Genomic DNA, 19,960 nt, shown 5'->3' on the forward strand with positions numbered 1-19,960 from the left:
ATTTAACTATAAAGAGCAAGAAAGAACATACTCTGCTCTACAAGCTCAATACTGATAGTCAGAGATGTATAAAGATGTGTCTGCTTATATGAAGCACTGTTCTCAATGTTAATAAAGAGATTCACAAAGATTGAGTGAAGAGCTTTATTTTATCTGAGCCTCTATCTGTTGAAAGAAAGTTGGGGTAGATATCAAGCATATGTCTTTCTGTCAAGAACAAAATTATTTGATTGTTGCCAGATGTGACTTTACTGAATAAGTAGAAGCTAGAGTCTTGAAAAAGGTAACAGCTAAAGCTGTGGTCAAATTTCTTTATGAGAATATCATCTGTCAATAAGACCTGCCTGCCAAATTTGTTATGGATGGAGGACCAGAAAATAAGAATATTGTGGAGATCTTACTGAAGAAATTCAACATTAAACATATTATTATTTCACCCTATAACTCTCCTGCAAATGATATGGTGGAAGTTGGCCATAAGTTTTTGGCTGATGAGCTAGCTAAAGCTACCAATAGCACTGGAAGAAATTGAATTAAACATCTTTCTGCAATTCTGATGGCAGATCAAATGATAACTAAGGCTAGTAGTGGTGTCTCTTCTTATAGATTGCTAATAGGCCAGGAGACAGTTCTTCTAATTGAACTTGAGATTTCTACTTGGCAAACAATTCTCTGACAAAAGATTTAAACAACTGAAGATCTGCTTCTGATGCAAGTATAGCAAATCAAAAGACAAGATGAGAATATTCTGAAAGCAGCTCATTATCAGCTCCAAATGCACACTAGAAATAAGAAATACTTTGATGATATCTATAATATTTGAATTAACTCTCTTCTACCTGGAGACCTTGTCTTGCTTCACAATATCAAGAGAGAACAGAATATGTCTAGAAATAACATCCTGCACTTTCAATGGCTAGAATCCTATAGAGTTAAGTCTGCCAATCAAAAACTAGTTTCCTATTATCTTGAAGAGTTAGATAGCACTGAACTCAAAGAATCTATTGCAGGAAACAGATTGAAGAAGTATCTTATAAAATCTGGAATGAAGTCATTCAATAATAGCCCAGCAGATTCTGATGTAGAGATAGAGAATGTTTCTCAAAGATATGCCACCAGAAGTCAATCTAACATTCCCTCTAGCAGTTTCTTGAATGTTAGCTTCTTGAATCAGAGTGAAAATGAAAATGATCAAGAAGAAATGAAGCAAATACAATTTCTAAATGTTATACCAGATGACTGGAGCTTTGCTGTTATTATACCTCCACAAGATGTTTAATTTGTTGTGTTTTGTTTGCAAAAGTAAAGTTTTTGCTTGCTCTTTCAGAAAGTTTCTCTTTCTTTGTTATTTGCATAAGCCTTCACTTTTTCTGAATTTTTTGGAGATATTTAAAGGTCAATTTTTCTTTTCTGGAGCTTTTACTTTCTTTTATATTCAAGCTTGATTCTTTTTACAGATTCAACATTTCATTTGCAAATTTTTTGATTTCTGATATCTTTTAAAAATGGCTGGACAAAGCAACCTGCCTCCTTTAGCACCAGCAACCAAAAACCAAGGTCTGGTCATTACCAGAGACAGTGGAGTCAACTTGGATGGCCATTTCTTCAATAACCTAACAGCAGCTATGGAATACATTAATAACCAAGCTCCACACTGCCACTATGGTCTGCAAGTTGAACTAATGAACACACTTATACAAGTGACTGATATGGTCACTGACTTAGTGACCCATTTTTATTGATATGTTGAAAGATCCAGAGCTTGGCAACATGTTACATACACCAATTTTGAAGCCAATTTCCATGATGCTTGAAAGATTACTCTGGATATCAAATAACATTGCATTAATATGCAAAAGATCAAGAATAAGCTTGTCACTATATGGAGGATAGACAAGATTGATGCTATATGGCCAAAAGTAGAGAGTCTGTAAGCCATACAAAAGCTTTACCATACTCTAAATCTCTACAAGAATTAAAATAAGTTCACCAGCAATATTGACAGTACAGTGCTCTGAAGACTAGATGCTATAGAAGCTGGACATCACCAGAGCTTAGCTATATTGCCAGGTAATTATACTACAGCTGACAAAGAAGTTAATCACACTTGCAAACTTTCTTCAAGAGATGCTCTATACTGACAAGAACTTACTATTGGAAACTATGATCTTCTATAGCTGTTGGCTCTTCCACAGTCATCTAGCTCCCAACATTCAATTCAGAATATTACTAGAAGCCCTCCCACTGCAAGCAGCCCCTGAGATCTACTAGAAGAACCACAGTTATCAAGATCACCAAGAGATGTTTCAATGAGTGGAATGTCAATGCTGCATAGCTGCAATGTATCAGGAGCCTCTATACATAGTGTAATATTGATTAGATTGTGTGGATTGGAAACTGGTCAATCACAGCTGCCATTTGAATTCACCAGCATACTGGCCAATTCATCCAGCTAATCAGAAGCTCTAAATCACTGCAGTGAGAGAATTACAGTTATGTCAGCACACCAAACCCTTCAAGATCTAGATAACAAAGATGAGTCTGTTATTTCTTCTGAAAGTGATAAGGAAATACCCTGATATAAACAAGAAGAATCTGTCATGGCAGTACATTCTGGTACTTGTAGTTGCTATGGTTTTGAACAGCAGCTTCTCCAAAAGATAAAGAGTACTAAAACACATTCAGAATTGGAGCTTATTCACATTCTGAAGCAATTAGAAAAGATCTTTAGCAATAAGAAAGCTGATATCTATCTATATTATAATCATGCAAAACTAATGACTTCAAAACTTGGTTTACAGACTTGCACACTTAATAGAGAGAAGCTTCTCAACTATTTAACTTACATTTATAGAAATCATCACAACATTGGCTCAGTCAAGACCAGTAACAGCACCTATCTCTGGTTCTGTTTGACAAATAGACCAGCTAGAGCTGAAGATACTTTAGACATTTACAAATTCAAACATCAGTCAATTATTTCTCTAGTTGCAAACATGAGAACATTCAACTTCAACTGATACATGTGAATAACTGGAGCTAACAAGTTCACCACCAGCAATCTTCAGAAGAAATGGGAAACAACTGGATCTGTTGTCATTTCTCAGCTAATGTGCTGGTGAAATGATAAGTTACAAGATGCCACCACTACAGTACTCACCTGGGTCAATGGTAAATACAACATGTACTACCATTATTAGTGAATAATGGAAGGTCACAACAATTATGGATGGTTGAGAATAATGTATTACAGTATTGGCCAACAACTTATGCACCAGAACTCTGTGTACTATCTATAGTATGTACTGACAAAACCTGACCACACTTGAAAATTGATCTTCTATTCATACTACATCAAGTATGCTAAGCCAGGGGATAAAACTGGGTTTTGCCATATTGATATCAATGTTCCAGATGCTATTACTACTGGAAGGAGTGTTAATATAATACAAGAATTCTTGATCTTAACTGCAGAAGAGCCTGGTGACTGTACAGAAATCTTGCCAGAAATGCATAACCATCTAGAGAATTAGTGGGGACTAGTTGAAGAACAAGACTTATCCACTAATAACTATGTTCATCATATTAAAGATACAATGTATACCAAGAACAATAAAAGAAAATTTGGTATTAGATGGACCAACATCATTTGCAAATCTGATAATATCTGAATTACAAGCTCTCTGCTATCTTATAGAGCCCATGGTCCATGCAAAAAGATCTGACACACTATACTACCCTGGTATGTGGCAATTCAAGAGAACCATGAATATCTAGAAGTCAATAAAGCTGGTACATGGTTCCAGCTTTCTGCTGTATATAGAGATCTAGTTCCAGGGTCTTCATCTTCATCTGGCTATTCAAATTGTTATGCATTGGCTCCATATCAATTCCCTACCACTATTTAATTACAAGGCTTAGGAGCTATATCAGATGCTCTGGTAGAATGAATTAGATGGGACAACCCCATGGTAATTAAGAAACTCAATATTCTCTTTGGTCCTGATGACAAAAAGACTCAGGACTTTATTAATAACTGGCATCTAAAGACCACATGAATTGCTCTGAATACTATTGTCAAGACTTACTAAATTGAAAAGAAAGCTTTTGATAATAAATTCTATTGGTATTGCATGCACAACAATATTGACCCAGTGTCAGTTCAGTCTTCTCCTTCTCTCAAGAACTTGATGGAAGAAGAGAATCATGGTAATTACTATTAGAGATTGCTGCTATCACTCTTCTTATTCTTATTTCCTATATTTTTTCCTTACCAGGCTGCTCATTACTATTTATTATTCTCTTATTTTACTAAATTGGTTTTATTTTATTTTATATGTTGTTTGTTGTCAGAGGACACCAACATTGAAGGCCAGGAGAAAATGTAGTGGGAATTCCAGTATCTCATTAGAATAAAGATTGTTCTGCTCTGAGGCATAAACCATCTCAAAGCTACTATTCTTGAGCTATATAAACCACCTGTAGCCTCTGTATCTGGCTTATTATCTTCATGCACCATGGCTGTTTTCTACACACTCATTTCTTACTACCAGTTTAGTTATTAGTTAGAGAATATAAAGATTTCTTGTTCATGAAATGTACTACTGTTTCTCATTAGAGCTGCCTGTGTTAGTACAGGGCTCTTTAGTACCATTACTTCTTATAAGCTTAGATGTCTGTTAGGACATACCTATCTCTACACTTACTACTTGACCATACCCTTACTATGTTGTGATTTTTCACCTTTCTTGTGCTCTCACCATATCAATCAACTTGCCTACCTTGACAAGGCATCCCATTGTACCCCGCTCCATTTGGTGACCATATCAACCAACTTGCCTACTTTGATGAGGCATCCTATTGTACCCCACTTCAATAGTCTATATATATATTTTGCCAGAGAATAGAGCAAACTACAATAAGATATATAAAATAAAACTCAGAACTTAACTTGATTATCTAGTAGAATATGAAGATAAGAATAAATATATTTATAAGATTTGAATTCTGAACACTGGTAAAATTATATATACATATAATATCAAGTTTAATAAGAATATTAATATCATTCCAGATCTTCTGAAAAAGAAAGATTTTAAGTTAAAGAATATATTTACAGAACTCTTTATGATTCTGAGCTTTTCAAAGCAGAAAGCTATAGAGATGGTGAAGTAAGCTACTACCAGACTTCCCCCAGCTTCAACACAAGAGTCTACAGAGATACATGATCAAGAAGCTAATCTGATTAAGAACTCTGAGATTTTAATATTTTTCTGAATGCAAAAGTAAATGCACAGCCCATGGCTTTAAATAATAATATTATCATCTTAGAATACCTCTTCAGCATCTGAATACATGGTGAGATTTCAAGAGCCAGTCTATAAGACTATTAAACAGACACCAGAGCCTTCATATAATAAAGATAATGACAACAACTTGATTAAGAGCCAAATTCACAATAAGATATTCAGAGACACATTAAAAGAACCAGATCAAGAAGAACAGATCACCAAATTCTTGCATATACAAGAGCAGATCCAAAGGCTCTAGAATCAACACAACAAGCAAGTGTTGAGCTCTTATATATGTCTATATGTGAACCTGAATCTACAGCTTCAATAAAGCTAAACTCTCAGCCTACAAGATATATATTGAGCTGTACAACTAAAGGCAAACTAGCAAGACTATATGAAGATTATGCTTTCTACCTTACAACTGCTCTGCTAGCTTATAAAGTTAAGACTTCATGCAACTATAAAGAAGCCATAACTAGTAAATATGATAGTGAATGAAAGAGTGCTATAAAAGCTCAAATCAAGAAGCTAAAAGCTGTTAATACTTAAGAGTTAGTTGAGAGAAATTCAATAGATTCTACAGCTAAGATTTTATCTGACAAGTAAGTTTTTGACTTAAAAGTGAATGCTGACAGCTATATTATCTCTTTCTGTGCTAGACAAATTATATGTGGTAATTTTCAACTCTCTAGCCTTAATTTTGATAAGTCTGCTACATCTCTAGTTACTAAATCAGCTATCAAGCTTGTGCTTATAAAAATAGTGATTAAATATATGTACTGTGAACAAGTTAATATAGTTATAATTTATTTGCATGCTATACTTAAGTATTATAAGATCTACATAAGCTTTTTCAACTAGCAACATACAGAAATCTTCTGAGAATAGGAACAACATCAGCAGAGACTTTGATATAGCTGTCTATTAATAACTTAGACACACATTCTTCTCTTTTATCTTGAAAAATTTATTCATATCAACAGTTGACAAGTGTGAAGACAATCTTTCTCAAGATATTGACTGAAAACAGCATTCATCCCAGGGAATTATCTGATTAATAAGCAGAATAATCACTGACACTAATATTTCCCAAATTTCAGCAGATTATATATGGATTGCAGAATTTCTTTGTACCACAACACCAAAATATCCAACTTTTCTCAAGATTATTCAAAAGATTGTTGATACTGAGAGATATTATCTTCTTGTTTTTGTGGCATATTTAATTATTGAATTTTATATTGAGGTCTTTCTGAAACTTTTAGAATATAATGTTCTTTTCTTACAGACTGGTCAGTCATCTCAAGAACACCAAAAAATACAAGATATCTTTAATAACTCTACCAGCAACATCAAAATTCTTGTGATAACTTATAACACTTGCTCACTCAGCATCAATATCCACCACTATTGCTCAGATATTGTTATAATTGAACCAGCAATTAACATAAATATAACTCTTCAGATCATGGGTAGAGTTCACCATCTTAGACACAAAAACAGCAGATTTAGATTCTTCATGGTGCAAATACCTTCAATTATTTTGTCAAGTTTAATCAGGTAAATAAAATAATTCCTCAAATTATTGGCATGGCACAGGATTTCTTCAGCAATCTTAAGAATGAACTAGCTATACAGCTAGTATTACTTCAGTAGCTAATTATGGTGTTCAGATTTGGTGGAAGAATCAAAAGAATCTTCTTCATAAGTATGAAAAACTTCAAAACTCTGCTTTAAGGAAGGTTCTAGGAGCTTTTTGTAAGAATTCACTGTGAACCTCTTACACAGATGAACAGCACCCACAAGGGCCAGAGGGCTTGACTTGTGAGCTGCTGGGAGTTGCATGTGTTCTCACAAGACACTAAGTCATGTGCTCATAAGCACACATAAAAGACTGTCACTACACAAATCTCTTGCTGGAAGCCAGTGGCAATCTTGTTTACAAGTTGTATATAGTTGCCAGAATACAGATCTTTTATCTTGTATACTCTTTTTTCATGTATATTCTCTCTAAAGATTCATTGTCATGCTGATCTATATGTACAATTCTTATATTTTGCCACTCTTCTTTGGTGATGTCTGACAATGGTATCAATATAAAGAAGCCAATTCTCTGAAACTTGTGAATCTGAAACACCAGCTGAAAATCTACCTGAAGAACAAACTCAAGTTTGTGAAGAGACAACCAATCTTGATATCTCACCTCTTTCAACTGTTGATGAAACAAGCACTATGAACTTAGAGAGAGAGTCTACTCTGATATCAAAAGACAAAATCCAACAGCTTTGTGAGGAGACCAAACTACTAAAGAAAATGATGAAATGGCAAGAGAAGTTGAATGCTCTTCAGAATATCTAAAAGCACTTGTGAAGTGAATTTCTTGATATAGCTATCTCTAACCCAACACCTGTGAAGTGTCTGTTGATCTTGAGACCACCACAATACATAAAGCACTACCAGACTGAAACCTATACAGAATATTGCCAGTTCATCTCAGATATTGAATTTATTTGTGATGCAAGCAAACTGAATGATGAGAATACTCTTGTGTATGCTCTTACAGAACTTGATTATATTGAGAAAGATCTTTAAGAGACCTATTGTAAAAGCAATTCATCAAAAAACAACTGGACTGGTCTTAAAGAATTTCTATATGTGAGGCTAGAAGACCCAGCAAACTGCATGTGAAACTCTTGACAAGCAATCTTTAGTCTTTATAAAAGTTTGGATGAAACTGATTATATCTATCACCAATAATTTCTAGAGCTTACAATAGAGATTGGTGAAGAATTTGAAGATTCTGCAAAAATGAAGAAGAACCTGTTTATATAAGACTTGAATAAGTCCATGTGAACCAAACTGAATAAACAGCTGAAGATATCAGATAACATTAATAATATATTAGCACTATCCACCCAGCTCTGACCAAGTATGTCAGTAGTCTATGCAAAGAATGTCTTACACATGAAGTCTACCAATGCAGTTGAAAGTGCTTGCAGAGATATGAAGACCAATAACTCAAGACCATAAATAAATAAGAGAAGTCAATCTCAGAGACCTGCTCAGAAGATAAGAAAGAATCTTATCAAGAATTATAAAGTCTTGAAAAAGAATGAGAGATGCTTTAAGTATGACTAAAAGAGCTATCTTGTAAAAGACTGTTTCAAGAAGAAGAAGAGTAGCAAATAGAAAGTTGGGGGGCTGCAAGTACATAGAATCAATATAATGAAGTTATTCAAGAACAGTCTTCTTGCTCTCTTCTCTATTATTCTAGATATATGAAGTTCAACTGACAGAAGAATTATCTGGTCAGCACTAATAGATTCAGACTGTTAATCTCTAGTGATCAGTTTGCAATTGGCCATAAAGCTAGATCTAGAGATGCACAAGATATCTATAGAAATTGAAACTGCTATAAATTAGAAGTATGTCATTCTTGTGGAAGAGATTGTGAATATATTCTTTAAAGTCTGTAACTCTCAGAGAAACTGGCAGTTGTTCCATAAACAAGTGATGGTTATGAATATAAGAGATGAGATACTAGTAGGTTTGAGCTGGCTGCAGTGACATAATTTCAAGATATATTTCAAGAAACTAAGGCTACAGTTCCAAAATATATGTTGTGACCTGCTTGTGAAGGTTAAACCAGTTAATCTCTCAGAGCTTGTGAAAGAAAGAAAGTCTATCTATATAATGACCCTCCATAAATCAGAACAGATGGTAACAGTAGACCTAGATCTCCAGATACCAGAAGTCTACTGTGAACTTGCAGAAGTATTTAGTGACAAGAGAGCTTGGAAGCTGCCACCACATCACAAAAATAATTTGACTATAGATCTTGAATCAGAGAAGCAGTCAAAATTTGAAAGAACATACAGATTTTTACAAGCTGAGCAAGAGACTCTTTATGAATATCTGAGCAGTGCTCTAACTTATAGATTTATTCAGTCTTTCAAGTTATCTGCAGAAGCACCTATTCTGTTTATGTTCAAGAAGAATGATAAACCAAGAATGTGTGTGAACTATTGTAATCTGAATTCAAAAACAATCAAGAATAGATATTCTCTACTACTAATTGAAGATGTATTGTATAAGCTTGCAGGAGCTGCAATATTCACTCAGTTGAATATCAAGAACATCTATTATAGACTGAGGATTTGTGAAGAGAATAAGTGGAAGACTGTATTTTGAACTTTACAAAGACTATTTAAGTACTTGATAGTGCTCTTTAGGCTTGTGAATGTACCAGCAGCTTTTCAATCATATATTGTAAAGGCACTTAGCAAATATCTGGATGTGTTTGTGATGGCCTATCTTGATGGTGTGGTTGTGTACTTGGCTTGCAAGAAAGATTATGAGAAGCATGTGAAATTAATACTTAAGATACTCAAGAATGCAGATCTTTATTGCAAGCTGGCAAAGTGCAAGTTTAATGCTTGTGAGATTAACTATCTTGGGTATGTTATAACATCAGAGAGTATTGTAGTGGAGATTCTGGTACCTCATTAGGACAAAGGTTGTTCCAGTCCAAGACACAAACCACCCCAAGCTACTATTCTTGAGCTATATAAATCATCTGTAGCCCCTGCATCTGGCTTATTACCTTCATGCACCATTGCTTCTTTCTACACACTCATTCCTTACTACCAGTTCAGTTATTAGTTAGCAAATATGAAGATTTCTTGTTCATGAAACTTGCTACTGTTTCTCATTAGAGCTGCCTATGTTAGTACAGGGCTCTTTAGTACTATTACTCCTTGCAAGCTTAGGCATCTGTTAGGACATATCTATCTCTACACTTACTACTCAACCATACCCTTACTATGTGGTGATTTTTCATCTTTCTTGAGCTCTCACCATATCAACCAACTCACCTATTTTGACAAGGCATTCCATTGTACCCCATTCCATTTGGTGACCAAGCTGAGACCTGAAGATGATGATGCAGTGATTTGGTGACTGCCAAGAAAGAGAAAAACAAATTCTGAGACACATGAAGCAATACACTATTTTAAGATAAGATCTTATGAACTAGGAACACAGTATTAATCAGGTTTTTTATTTAGAAATAAGATTAGGGAGCTTAGATTTGAATGCCTCTTATCTAGAGCTTGCCTGATAAACAGGTTTTTGGAAGATATTGACTAATAGACAGAACATACTGTGTGACATGACCAAAGATCAAGAAATCAAAAAATTGGAATCAGAATCAACTATGGCTGAAGATACTACAGAATCATATGCAACTATATCACAGAATGAGAACAAGAGAATTGTGATTCATTCCCACATTTCTATGCCTTCCCCTGGCACAGCAAATGCATCTTGGTTTGACAGCAGAAATACTACTCTGTTTATTGAAAGGTTTTATCAGATGTGCAAGAATCATAGAGTAATTAACTCTAAAAACATTATTGAACAGTTGGCTAGATACTGTGTTACATGGATTGGAGAATGGATGAAGACCTTGAAAGACTATAAAGAAGGTAATTGAGAAGTATTCTTCAAAGAGATTATTCATGAATTTCATAATCAAGACATTACTTACAAGATTCACCATCAGAATTACCTCCAGGCAATTACAAAGAAACTGCATGCTTGGGATGGCAACATTCATGTCTATGTTTGAGAATACACTACTATCACCAGTACAGTTCAAGCAAATGGAAGGCTTGATGAATTTACTAAGATGTCTTGGTTTCTTCAGAGGCTATCTGAGAAGCTCTGGAATAAGATTATTGACAAGGCCAAGCTCAATCTTTCAGATAATATGTTGCCTATTGATTTTAAGAAGGTTGTTCAGGTGACTATGAATTTAATCAACCAGTATGAAGGGAATAAGAAGGTCTTTGAAGAAGATGAAATGAAACAAAAGAAAATAAAGAAGCTTGATGAGAAATATCAATTAACTAACAAGCCCCCTACAGTTGAAGCTTTAAAGAAAACAGCTAGTTTTGTGAAGACTGAAGAATTCAAATTAAAAGCCAAAGCTAAGGGCTCTGACAGCACCAATATTGAAGCTGCTATTAAAAAGATGACCAACAAGTTCACAAATTTGACATTAGTTATAAGAGTACAATCAAATCAGATACAAGGGAATTCCAATCAGTATTATATGCTGCAGAGAGAAGGACCTCCAAAATCTGTATCAAATTATTCAACAAATGTGACTGTTAATCCTACAACTGTACAAGAGAATACTCAACTGTCAGTCAACCCCTATTTGGCTTGAAATGGCTCTCCTATAACAGACTATAGTAGTGCTTGTGAATGAGAAGGAGCTTGAACTGGAGGAATTTCAACACATCTCTTATACTTCTACTGTGGAAAACCTGGACATCATCAATCTCAGTATTATAAATACCAATCTGATATGAGTAATGGATACTGCTATATTGATGACAAAGAGAACCTACACATGAGCTCTAAGAGTCAAAACTATCAAGCTGTCACTCCTAAATCTGGAATCCTGAACATGTATATTGTACAGTCTATAGAAGAGAATGAATGGGCAATTCCAGAGTTGACAAGTTCTAAAAAGAAGATCAATCAGCAAGAAGAGATATCTTCCACAAATTCAACCAGTGTGAAGGTCCAAGCAGAACAGCTTGCATATCTAATATCTGATGAAGAATCTGATTTGGATAAGGAATATGAACCATTGAAAGAAAGAACATCAGTCAATGTTGGAACAGTTAGAGAAGCTAAGAATAATCAAAGAGCTAAGATTGCAATGTTCCATACTCAGTGTACTGGACAATTTATTACTTACCAGGATAATCAGGCTAGTGTTGATGATGATATCATGGAAGACATTGAACTGATCAATCAGAAGAAGCCTGAAATTCAGAGCAAGTCCACAAAGAAACAAAGACCAAGATATTCTGTAACAGATTACTTATTCTCTCAGATCCATGATTCAATGAATGTCAATAAATTAATGGGTTGAATTCTCAATGGAAAAGTTGAATTATCAGTCAAGAAGCTTATAGATGTATCATCAAAGCTTCATCAAGCATTCTTCAGATCAGACTGGAATAACAGTACTAGCAAAAGTCATGCAAGGGTTGGAATCTCCAAACCAGTTCAGCCTGAGCTAAAGATTAATTCCAGTCAACTTACTTTAAAGTTCATGGTGCCAAAATTCAAAACAGCATATGGAATGCATTCATTATATATGTCAGTCACTATAAACCAACAAGAATTAATGGTGTTGATTGATACTGGTTCAGAAATCAATTTGTTGTCTTGAAAGTATGCTGAAATGTTGAATCTGCCAATGGAAAATAAGCTATAAGTAACTATGATTGTTCAAACAGGAGAAGTTACTCCTTTTTATATATTTTATGACAAGGTACCTGTTCAAATTAGAGATATTGTTACACATACACCTTTTCTTATATTTAAGAGAGGGGATCAGCAACTTATTCTTGAAAGATCTTGGCAATTTGCTGTCTGTTGGGAGTGCAACATCTCAGAAGACAGCAGAGTGAACTGTGAAATTTATAACAAGAAATGAATGTGTTGTCTAGTTTTCAAAGACTTTAAGCCAAACTTGAGCAATATAAGATATGCAACTGATAAATCAAACAGCAATCATTTAAATAATTCAACAGGCATTTAATCAGGCAGATGTCTGTGAATACAAGGCCTGAGGGGAATAAAGAAGATGTGATGAAGACAATAAGTATAAGAATTAATAATGAGAAGGTTGAAGGTCAGGAGATTGAAAAGAATAGGGAAGTCAGGAGTGTTGGCATTATTGCTAGTGTTGGTGCTTACAGCAATGAGAAGAAACATAATTCCAGTATTGGTGAATCTAAAAGTACACTAAGTCTGATCAGATTGACCAGTGCACTGGTGAATCAAATGAACCAATCAGAAGACAAGAATAATTTTGCATCAGGAGTTTGGATTTTCTGACCTCCACTTTCCAATCCAGACAGCATCACAGCTTACTACAAACATTACACACATAATATAAATTCCAGTTTAATTTGCAAACCTATTCCACAAAGTGCTTCATCAATTTATGCATCTCTGAACAAAAATCACAATTTTGTCACAAAGAAATCACATCAGATAGATATTTTCAATAGTGGATAGGATATCAGGCCATCTTCTTCAGAGGTCTGAAGAGTGTGCACTGCTTATAAGCAGAAAGCTGATAAGATAAGACCATTAGCACCTGGAAAATCTGATGAAAGCAAGCCAGAAGATCTAGATAATTGGGTGGATGTTTGTTTGAATAAGTATTACTCTGAGGCAAAACACATCACATTTAATTGTGAATTTGATGATCATATTAGGCCTAGGATTGCACCCTTTTCTGTTGGAGAACAGCTAACAAAACAATGGCTCGGACACTACTTTTGACCGCGAAGAAATTTCGGCGATAAACGACATCTCTGATGATAACTGGACTTACTGTGCCCCGATCGATAGCTGATACTGCGACCGTCATGGCGAAAATGAGTATCTCTGTGCCATGGAGCCCGAAGGCGTTTGGGTGTCTGAATGGAACTTTCAAGATCTGGAAGCAGCAAGATCAAAGCTGGAAGAGCTATACAGAAACTATCAACAGAATGGACCGGCATCGTGTCTCTTGGATGTTGAATGTGATATCCCTGACCTCCTGGACCATATTTCATCTGTGACAAAGAGGGGTATTTCTGACGGGTTAGTGGTTTACTTTGTGCACTGGAGGTGTCAATGGCTGCGGTCGGAGAACATTGGTGAAGATGGATATAGGTCACTGAACCAATTCTGCCTTTAACCTTCAAGGTTGGATTCGGATTTGTCGGAAATTTCGTTTTATTTTGTTTCCTCTTATCTCCCTGAGGTGGTGTGAAATGCATTGGTACTCTCAGGAGCTGTATCTATTGACAATGCTGCTGGATAAAATGATGGATCACATGAATCACACTCTCTGTCTGCTGCAAATTTTTTCGCCATGATCTTGCGTTTTCCCTTTTGGACAATTCAATAATCTATGAAAGTTAGTGACTTTTAAGATCCCATTTCTAAATGGACAGAGTGGAGGGAGTCTTGTGGATAGACTGCTGCATCTTTGGAGAACGCCTCGCCTCCCCATTCCAACACTAAGAACCACCCGCAAAATGGGAATTGATTGCCATGCAAAACATAAATGCAATGTTGAGTCCGTCCTGGCCGCCCTGAGCGGTGACAACACACCCGGAAATGAGCCAGACAAGCCTGTCTATCCGTGAGGATGCAGGATCCATGACCAACACTTCAGAGCAGCCAATGCAATCATCGATACCAGCCGGAGGCTCAGCGAAGGCGACATTTTGCGCCCACACCCCTCCCATGTACTCGCCTCGTAGCTAGTTCCTAAATACATCTTTAAACGTACGTGTTGAAAGGAGTGTGACCCAAAAAGAAATGCGAGCCGATAGGCGAGCCGAAAAGGGTATCAGGCAAAGAGAAGGGTTGACCGAAAAAGGGGGCGGGCCCGATACCTGGAAAAACATTTTTCCTAGACAAACCTCGTCTATTATTATTGAAGAGTGGGATTATTATTTTCAACTCGATCTGGCTAGTGGAGGCTTACTACAACCAAAGTAGAAACTTTTCTCCCATTGGGTATTAAGAGTTTCCCTCCAAGTCGATGGAGGTGGTTATGTGCGGGTTCCTGGCTCCAATAATTGTATGTACGTGGCACCGCACAATTGGACAAGGGCAACATGACTCACAATTACCCGCGGAGGAGGCGATGATCATTCCGCGCTCTGAATCTTGCTGAGCAGCATGCATTAGTGAGCGGAATGGCCCGGAACGCACGGGACGAGCTATTCCCGGCGGCCTTGGCATGGCAGTTACTTATTGTCATTGGCTGCAAGCTCTCAGACGACCAGTTGCTCCTCTGAGTTTACCAACATGATTTGAAGGAAGAATTGTTTGCTGCCTGCATACATCCATGCTGAAAGACATGTGCCACTTGGCCCATCTGTATTGGTAAATGGTACTGTGCCGCTGTTATAAGTACTATCATACCACCCTGGCATTTGATCAGTGTCAAGGTGATATGCTCTCGAACAGGCAAACTTCCAACTGAGCTTGCTTATAGCAGTCTTCCATCCCCAGACCTCTACAGTAAGAAATGGCCCTTTAACCAGAGTGCAAGCATCAGTCTAATGAATTTGAACGCTGCGGTACAGATATGAGCAATAAAAAGCGCCTATTTATCTCTATTCACCACCGAGATGAAATGTCTCTTCAAGAGGGAATACGCAAGACGTACGGTGCATACCACTGGGGAGTTTTGTTAGCACCTAAGAAGTCCAACGGCCGCGACAACATGGCATACGACGTTTCGGACGGCGTTCGGTTGGATGGTGAAACTGGGCAAGACCTGAACTCGGAAAGAGATTGGTTCTTCAGGATTAAGAACAACGTGAATCCGTTGGACAGTGGGCGGTTAGTCGGTCGGGTCATGATCGGAAAAGTTCCTCCGCAAACGACAGAAAATGATCTCGAAACCATCCTCAGGGGTGTTGCTCTGCCGGATAAGGAATCAGGAGAAAGATGTCGCCATTGGGTTTGGAATGCCATATCCACTCTACAAAATGAATCAGTGATACCGAACTTTGATATCGAAGAATTCAAAGTCTGGATATTGGATTATGCCAATCAATGCCTGGCCAACCCTAGTCCAAGCAATGTTTGTGATTATAAATAGACAAACTAGTTGCGCGAAACATTTCCTGGTTCATCGTAGAGTCTCCAAAGAAGGCGTTCTGCCATGAGCTCGTCCGCATATGAAGGAAGCTTAAGTTTGATGCTCTCGGGCCAGTCCGGCACCTTGAATGAAGTGTAATATGCCTTTGTTAGATCCCAATATTCTGGGTACCAGCCTGCAAGTGCCCAGTCAACAACTCCCACAATTCTGCCATTGCGAATGATAATATTCCGCGGGGCCAAATCTGAATGCGAGAAGAACGTCCGATAATTGTTGCTATGACAAGATGCAATATCTTCCCCAAAAACCTGAGCCGTGTTTTCCAGTGGAACGCCACCCCGTAAAAAAGAGTGGAAGCTGGAATGAGACTGAAATGGGCCGACTAGTTGACTCCCAATACGGTAATCAAGAATGGCACCACCCTGCGCGGACGCAACCACTCCTTCTTTGGGGGGATGAAGTGTTCGAAGTTGAGTCAAGATAGTTGCAATATCATTGAGAATGGTTTCCTTTTCCTTGGGTTTCAGGCCGCGCATCCACAGAGTTTCAAGGTCGGTACCTTGAATGTGATCCATCATTATATATATGCCCCCTGGTCCATTGTATGAACACCGCACTCGAGGAACGGGAATTGTGGTGTGTTCTGAGATGTAGAGAAGCGCTTCAAGTTCTGGGAGCTGGCACGGCCCTTTAATAACATGCTTCCGGCCGACCTTAACAACAGTTGGACCTAGGGATCCAAAGATTGACCGGGCTATTCTAAATCGAGTGTGAAGAATGATGGATTTCAAATCTAATAGCCATTCAAGAACAAAGATGGCGTTAGCATTGTCTCATTAGGTGATAGGGATTTGATTGAGCAAACCTTGTAATACCATCATTTAAAGCTCTGAGGGTCGATTAAACACAACTGGCCCAGTACACTAGTGTTGGAAGGGATCAAAGACATGAAGAAAAGGTTTTGCGTGAAGTTCATGATTAATTAGTTAACTAGTAAGTCACCCAAGTTACCACGTGACAAGTATGCTGAAACGGAAGAATGATACGTTAGGTAAGCTCGCAGTTCCCTTTTCTCCTCACAAAGACCACCCCAGCTTTGCAAACCATCCGACGCTACATTTTTATCATGAGTACCCGGACAACTCGAACTCGTAAGATCAAGGGGTCAGAGGCCGGCCCAGTGGACGTGAAAAAAGTGCTGCTGGGGAAGCCATCCATATCATTCTTTCCAGAAATCCACTGAATCTCCCGCCCTCGAGACCTGTAGCAGATTGGACTCGATCAATCCATACAGCTCTTGTAGAGAGCCAACCAATAATGCCTTTTCAGCAAATGTATAAACCTCTAATTCAGGAAGAGGTGGGCTATATCCGGAAGAGGCTGGAAGAATATACGAGACGGCATATCCATAAATTAGATGACTTTGACTGCAGTAATCCTCGCGGACGCCAGGACCCTATTTTTGTATATTGCACTCCTGGAGTTGATGATCAAAACCCATCAGGTACAGTTGCAATCCAAACCTAAATTGAAGTTCGTTAACTGACACAGTGATACTAGACCGAGCCACAATCCAAGAGAACCATGCAACCCGCTTGGGCTGCAGGCCAGGAAAACTGTGGAAAGCGGCGGCGACGACATTAGGAACTCACGTGCAGATCTCCAGAGATTGCTAAGGAGATATGTAAACACAAGTCTGATGCCAGTCCAAGACAAAGAAAAAGGAGGAAAACATCAGCCAGCCTTGTTGACGATGGATATATCAACCAAAATGAAGGAACTTGCCCACAATAATGTAGGGCTTCGGCTATGAATAAGAAATTCTACAGGATAGAGTAGCAAGAATGAAACAGAGACATAGCCATGGTGAATGAGGGGCGGGATATGATTTACTGTTCTCTATCTGGCGCAAAGCCCACCTTGTTTGATTTTTTCTCCGTACATGCGTCTTTTTGTTCCTCTTTGGAAAGTTTAATAAGTTAGTTAAACCCAACTCGGTGCATGAGCATCCACGGGCCACTGAGGGGTGGTATTGACTAATCCAGATCAAGGCTGGTACTGTTACCCAAATATGGGTTAGTCGGCATAGATTAGATTGACCTGTGCCGACTGACCTGTACCAAATACAAACATAGAGCACAGTCACCAGGCCCTTCACTGGTCTATGCCTTTTGACTGAAGTACCCCGTAGGTACGAACCTTAGAAGGTTCTGTGGCAGGCAAACCAGTACACTTCTTAACCTATGGCGGCTGTTACATAATTGATGCTGGTTTATCTCCCTCCAGGTAAACAATCCAATGTCGGCCTAGCCGGACGTCAATCCAGTCGCCCGTCGTCAATCCAGTCGCCCGTCGTCAATCCAGCAGCCGTCAATCCAGTCCTCCGATTGGGGGTATAAAAGGCAAAAAGGCAAAAAGGCAGCCTAGCTCACTCTGAGACCCATAAATTTTCCCCATGAGATAATCTCTCAAGCTCGTCGATGAAGCAACCGCGGTTTCCACTACCACGAGGCCACTGGTGTAGCAACTGCCACCTCCAAAATCACTGGATCCCTCACGGCCAAGCTCGCTGCTTCAACCTCCACCCCGAAGATGCACCACCTGAGTGGGATCCCTGGGCCGTTAAGAAAATGTTGCAGCTCAGCACCGCGTCCATGTCATGCGGCTTCGGGAAGCCACTCATGGGAGGCCCGCTCCCACATCCGAGACATCCTTGCCAGTGCAAGTTCTGTGAAACGCCAGAACAGTATTGGAGTTGGCAGAAGAGTATGGATGTGAGTGCGGTGGGAAAGAATTTACCCCCGCAGGTGATGTATAGGGATTCAATATTTTATCAGGACAGGGAATATATGAGGCATATGAATACATTACTTGCCGGCGTTCCTATATCAGATGAGGAGAAGGCAGAACCTAAGGAGTATTTTGAACTCGATAGATGAGAGTTTCTTTCTTGCGCTAAGTCTTGTTAACAACCCAATATCTTTTGCCTTCATCTAATTGGTTGGTTGCTTTATTCATTACAATACACCCCCGTCATCCCAGAATGCTGACTAGTGGCTCAAGATTGAGTTGGCTAGTTTGATTTCAAAGTTGAATTGCTGGATATTTTAAAAAGTGACTTTTGGCTCAATGGAGCCCACCTTATTTCTATAAATTGAGATCTCTTCCCAAAGTCTGATGCTTGGAGCAGCGACTTTCCACCACCAACAAAGATAGAGTGAGCGCCATGTCCGGCACGGCCCTGGAAAGATGTAACTCTTACAGAAACAGGGGAATTACCCCCCTCCACCCCGAACAACATGCGAGAGCTACATGAAATATTAGAAGTCTAGAGGGGGAAGTTGGGAAGCAAGGGAAACTTGAGAATAAGTGTGAATTATTGAAATATCTTGTTTGTTGTACAATGAATTCAGTAGTGTCTTTTGCACTGTGGGTGCTACTCCCTGGTGGGAACTTCTCCTCTAACAGAAAAATGAACTCCATGGTTTTGAGGTATGCTTTTGATTGCAGGGCCGAAAACATGGGCACCTTGCAGTCATGTTTGTTGGAAATATCCAAGGAGGCCCTGCGCCAAGAGGAACCAAGATTCAGCATGGTGCTTTCGGCTGTGATATATATTTTCCTTTGCTTCAGGGACCTACACAACACACAGCCTTTGCTGGAGTTCCTTGTTTCTTTAGCTGTGTACTGTCACAACCTCCTTTCTCTCTATGCTCTTTGATCTTGTTTACCATCTTGTAGTCTCCCGCTCTTCACATCTACCCCACATAATATTTTGAGGGTGTTTACTTTTTGTAACTTGGGTGGCTGTCTGGTCCTTTTTGTCCTTGTTTTCTTATGAAGGGCCACAGCACGGGTTTTCTGTTGATTACATCTGGGGATTTTCATGGATCAACAAGGAATACATTTAGACGCCTTCGCACGCATTGGAGACTTACTGCCTTGATCACTACAAAACTATGTG

At 38.3% G+C, this 19,960-nt stretch overlaps 6 protein-coding genes across 6 annotated transcripts; 5 read left to right on the forward strand and 1 right to left on the reverse strand.

The window, feature by feature from the left end:
* Positions 1–883: 883 nt before the first annotated feature.
* On the forward strand, positions 884–1,279 carry CIMG_13456 (uncharacterized protein; the record flags this gene model as incomplete). Its single annotated transcript, XM_001245887.1, has 1 exon — positions 884–1,279. The coding sequence occupies one exon, from the start codon at positions 884–886 to the stop codon at positions 1,277–1,279; it is 396 nt and encodes a 131-aa protein (XP_001245888.1).
* A 12,007-nt stretch (positions 1,280–13,286) lies between these two features.
* On the forward strand, positions 13,287–14,212 carry CIMG_13457 (uncharacterized protein). Its single transcript, XM_004446141.1, has 2 exons — positions 13,287–13,546; positions 13,610–14,212. The coding sequence occupies exon 2, from the start codon at positions 13,783–13,785 to the stop codon at positions 14,068–14,070; it is 288 nt and encodes a 95-aa protein (XP_004446198.1). The 5' UTR covers positions 13,287–13,546; positions 13,610–13,782; the 3' UTR covers positions 14,071–14,212.
* Positions 14,213–15,205: 993 nt separating this feature from the next.
* CIMG_05334 (uncharacterized protein) lies at positions 15,206–16,791 on the forward strand. The gene is made up of 2 exons (XM_001245892.2): positions 15,206–15,410; positions 15,476–16,791. Exon 2 carries the CDS (start codon positions 15,478–15,480, stop codon positions 15,994–15,996), a length of 519 nt encoding a protein of 172 aa, XP_001245893.2. The 5' UTR covers positions 15,206–15,410; positions 15,476–15,477; the 3' UTR covers positions 15,997–16,791.
* On the reverse strand, positions 15,483–16,931 carry CIMG_11511 (uncharacterized protein). Its single transcript, XM_012358483.1, has 2 exons — positions 16,862–16,931; positions 15,483–16,789 (listed from the first exon to the last, which is right to left on the reverse strand). The coding sequence occupies exons 1-2, from the start codon at positions 16,875–16,877 to the stop codon at positions 16,002–16,004; spliced, it is 804 nt and encodes a 267-aa protein (XP_012213906.1). The 5' UTR covers positions 16,878–16,931; the 3' UTR covers positions 15,483–16,001.
* Positions 16,932–17,313: 382 nt separating this feature from the next.
* On the forward strand, positions 17,314–17,672 carry CIMG_11512 (uncharacterized protein; the record flags this gene model as incomplete). Its single annotated transcript, XM_012358484.1, has 2 exons — positions 17,314–17,500; positions 17,557–17,672. The coding sequence occupies 2 exons, from the start codon at positions 17,314–17,316 to the stop codon at positions 17,670–17,672; spliced, it is 303 nt and encodes a 100-aa protein (XP_012213907.1).
* Positions 17,673–17,859: 187 nt separating this feature from the next.
* CIMG_11513 (uncharacterized protein) lies at positions 17,860–18,935 on the forward strand (the record flags this gene model as incomplete). Its single annotated transcript, XM_012358485.1, has 4 exons — positions 17,860–17,862; positions 18,042–18,071; positions 18,188–18,282; positions 18,521–18,935. 4 exons carry the CDS (start codon positions 17,860–17,862, stop codon positions 18,933–18,935), a joined length of 543 nt encoding a protein of 180 aa, XP_012213908.1.
* Positions 18,936–19,960: the final 1,025 nt, after the last annotated feature.

This window comes from Coccidioides immitis (genome assembly GCF_000149335.2).
Source record: "Coccidioides immitis RS genomic scaffold supercont3.4, whole genome shotgun sequence".
Taxonomy (NCBI): Eukaryota; Fungi; Ascomycota; class Eurotiomycetes; order Onygenales; family Onygenaceae; genus Coccidioides; species Coccidioides immitis.

What these genes read in the sequence shown, in the direction of transcription:
- CIMG_05334 (XM_001245892.2), top strand. Translation starts at nt 15,478, where the DNA reads ATGAGCAATAAAAAGCGCCTATTTATCTCTATTCACCACCGAGATGAA.
- CIMG_13457 (XM_004446141.1), top strand. Translation starts at nt 13,783, where the DNA reads ATGGAGCCCGAAGGCGTTTGGGTGTCTGAATGGAACTTTCAAGATCTG.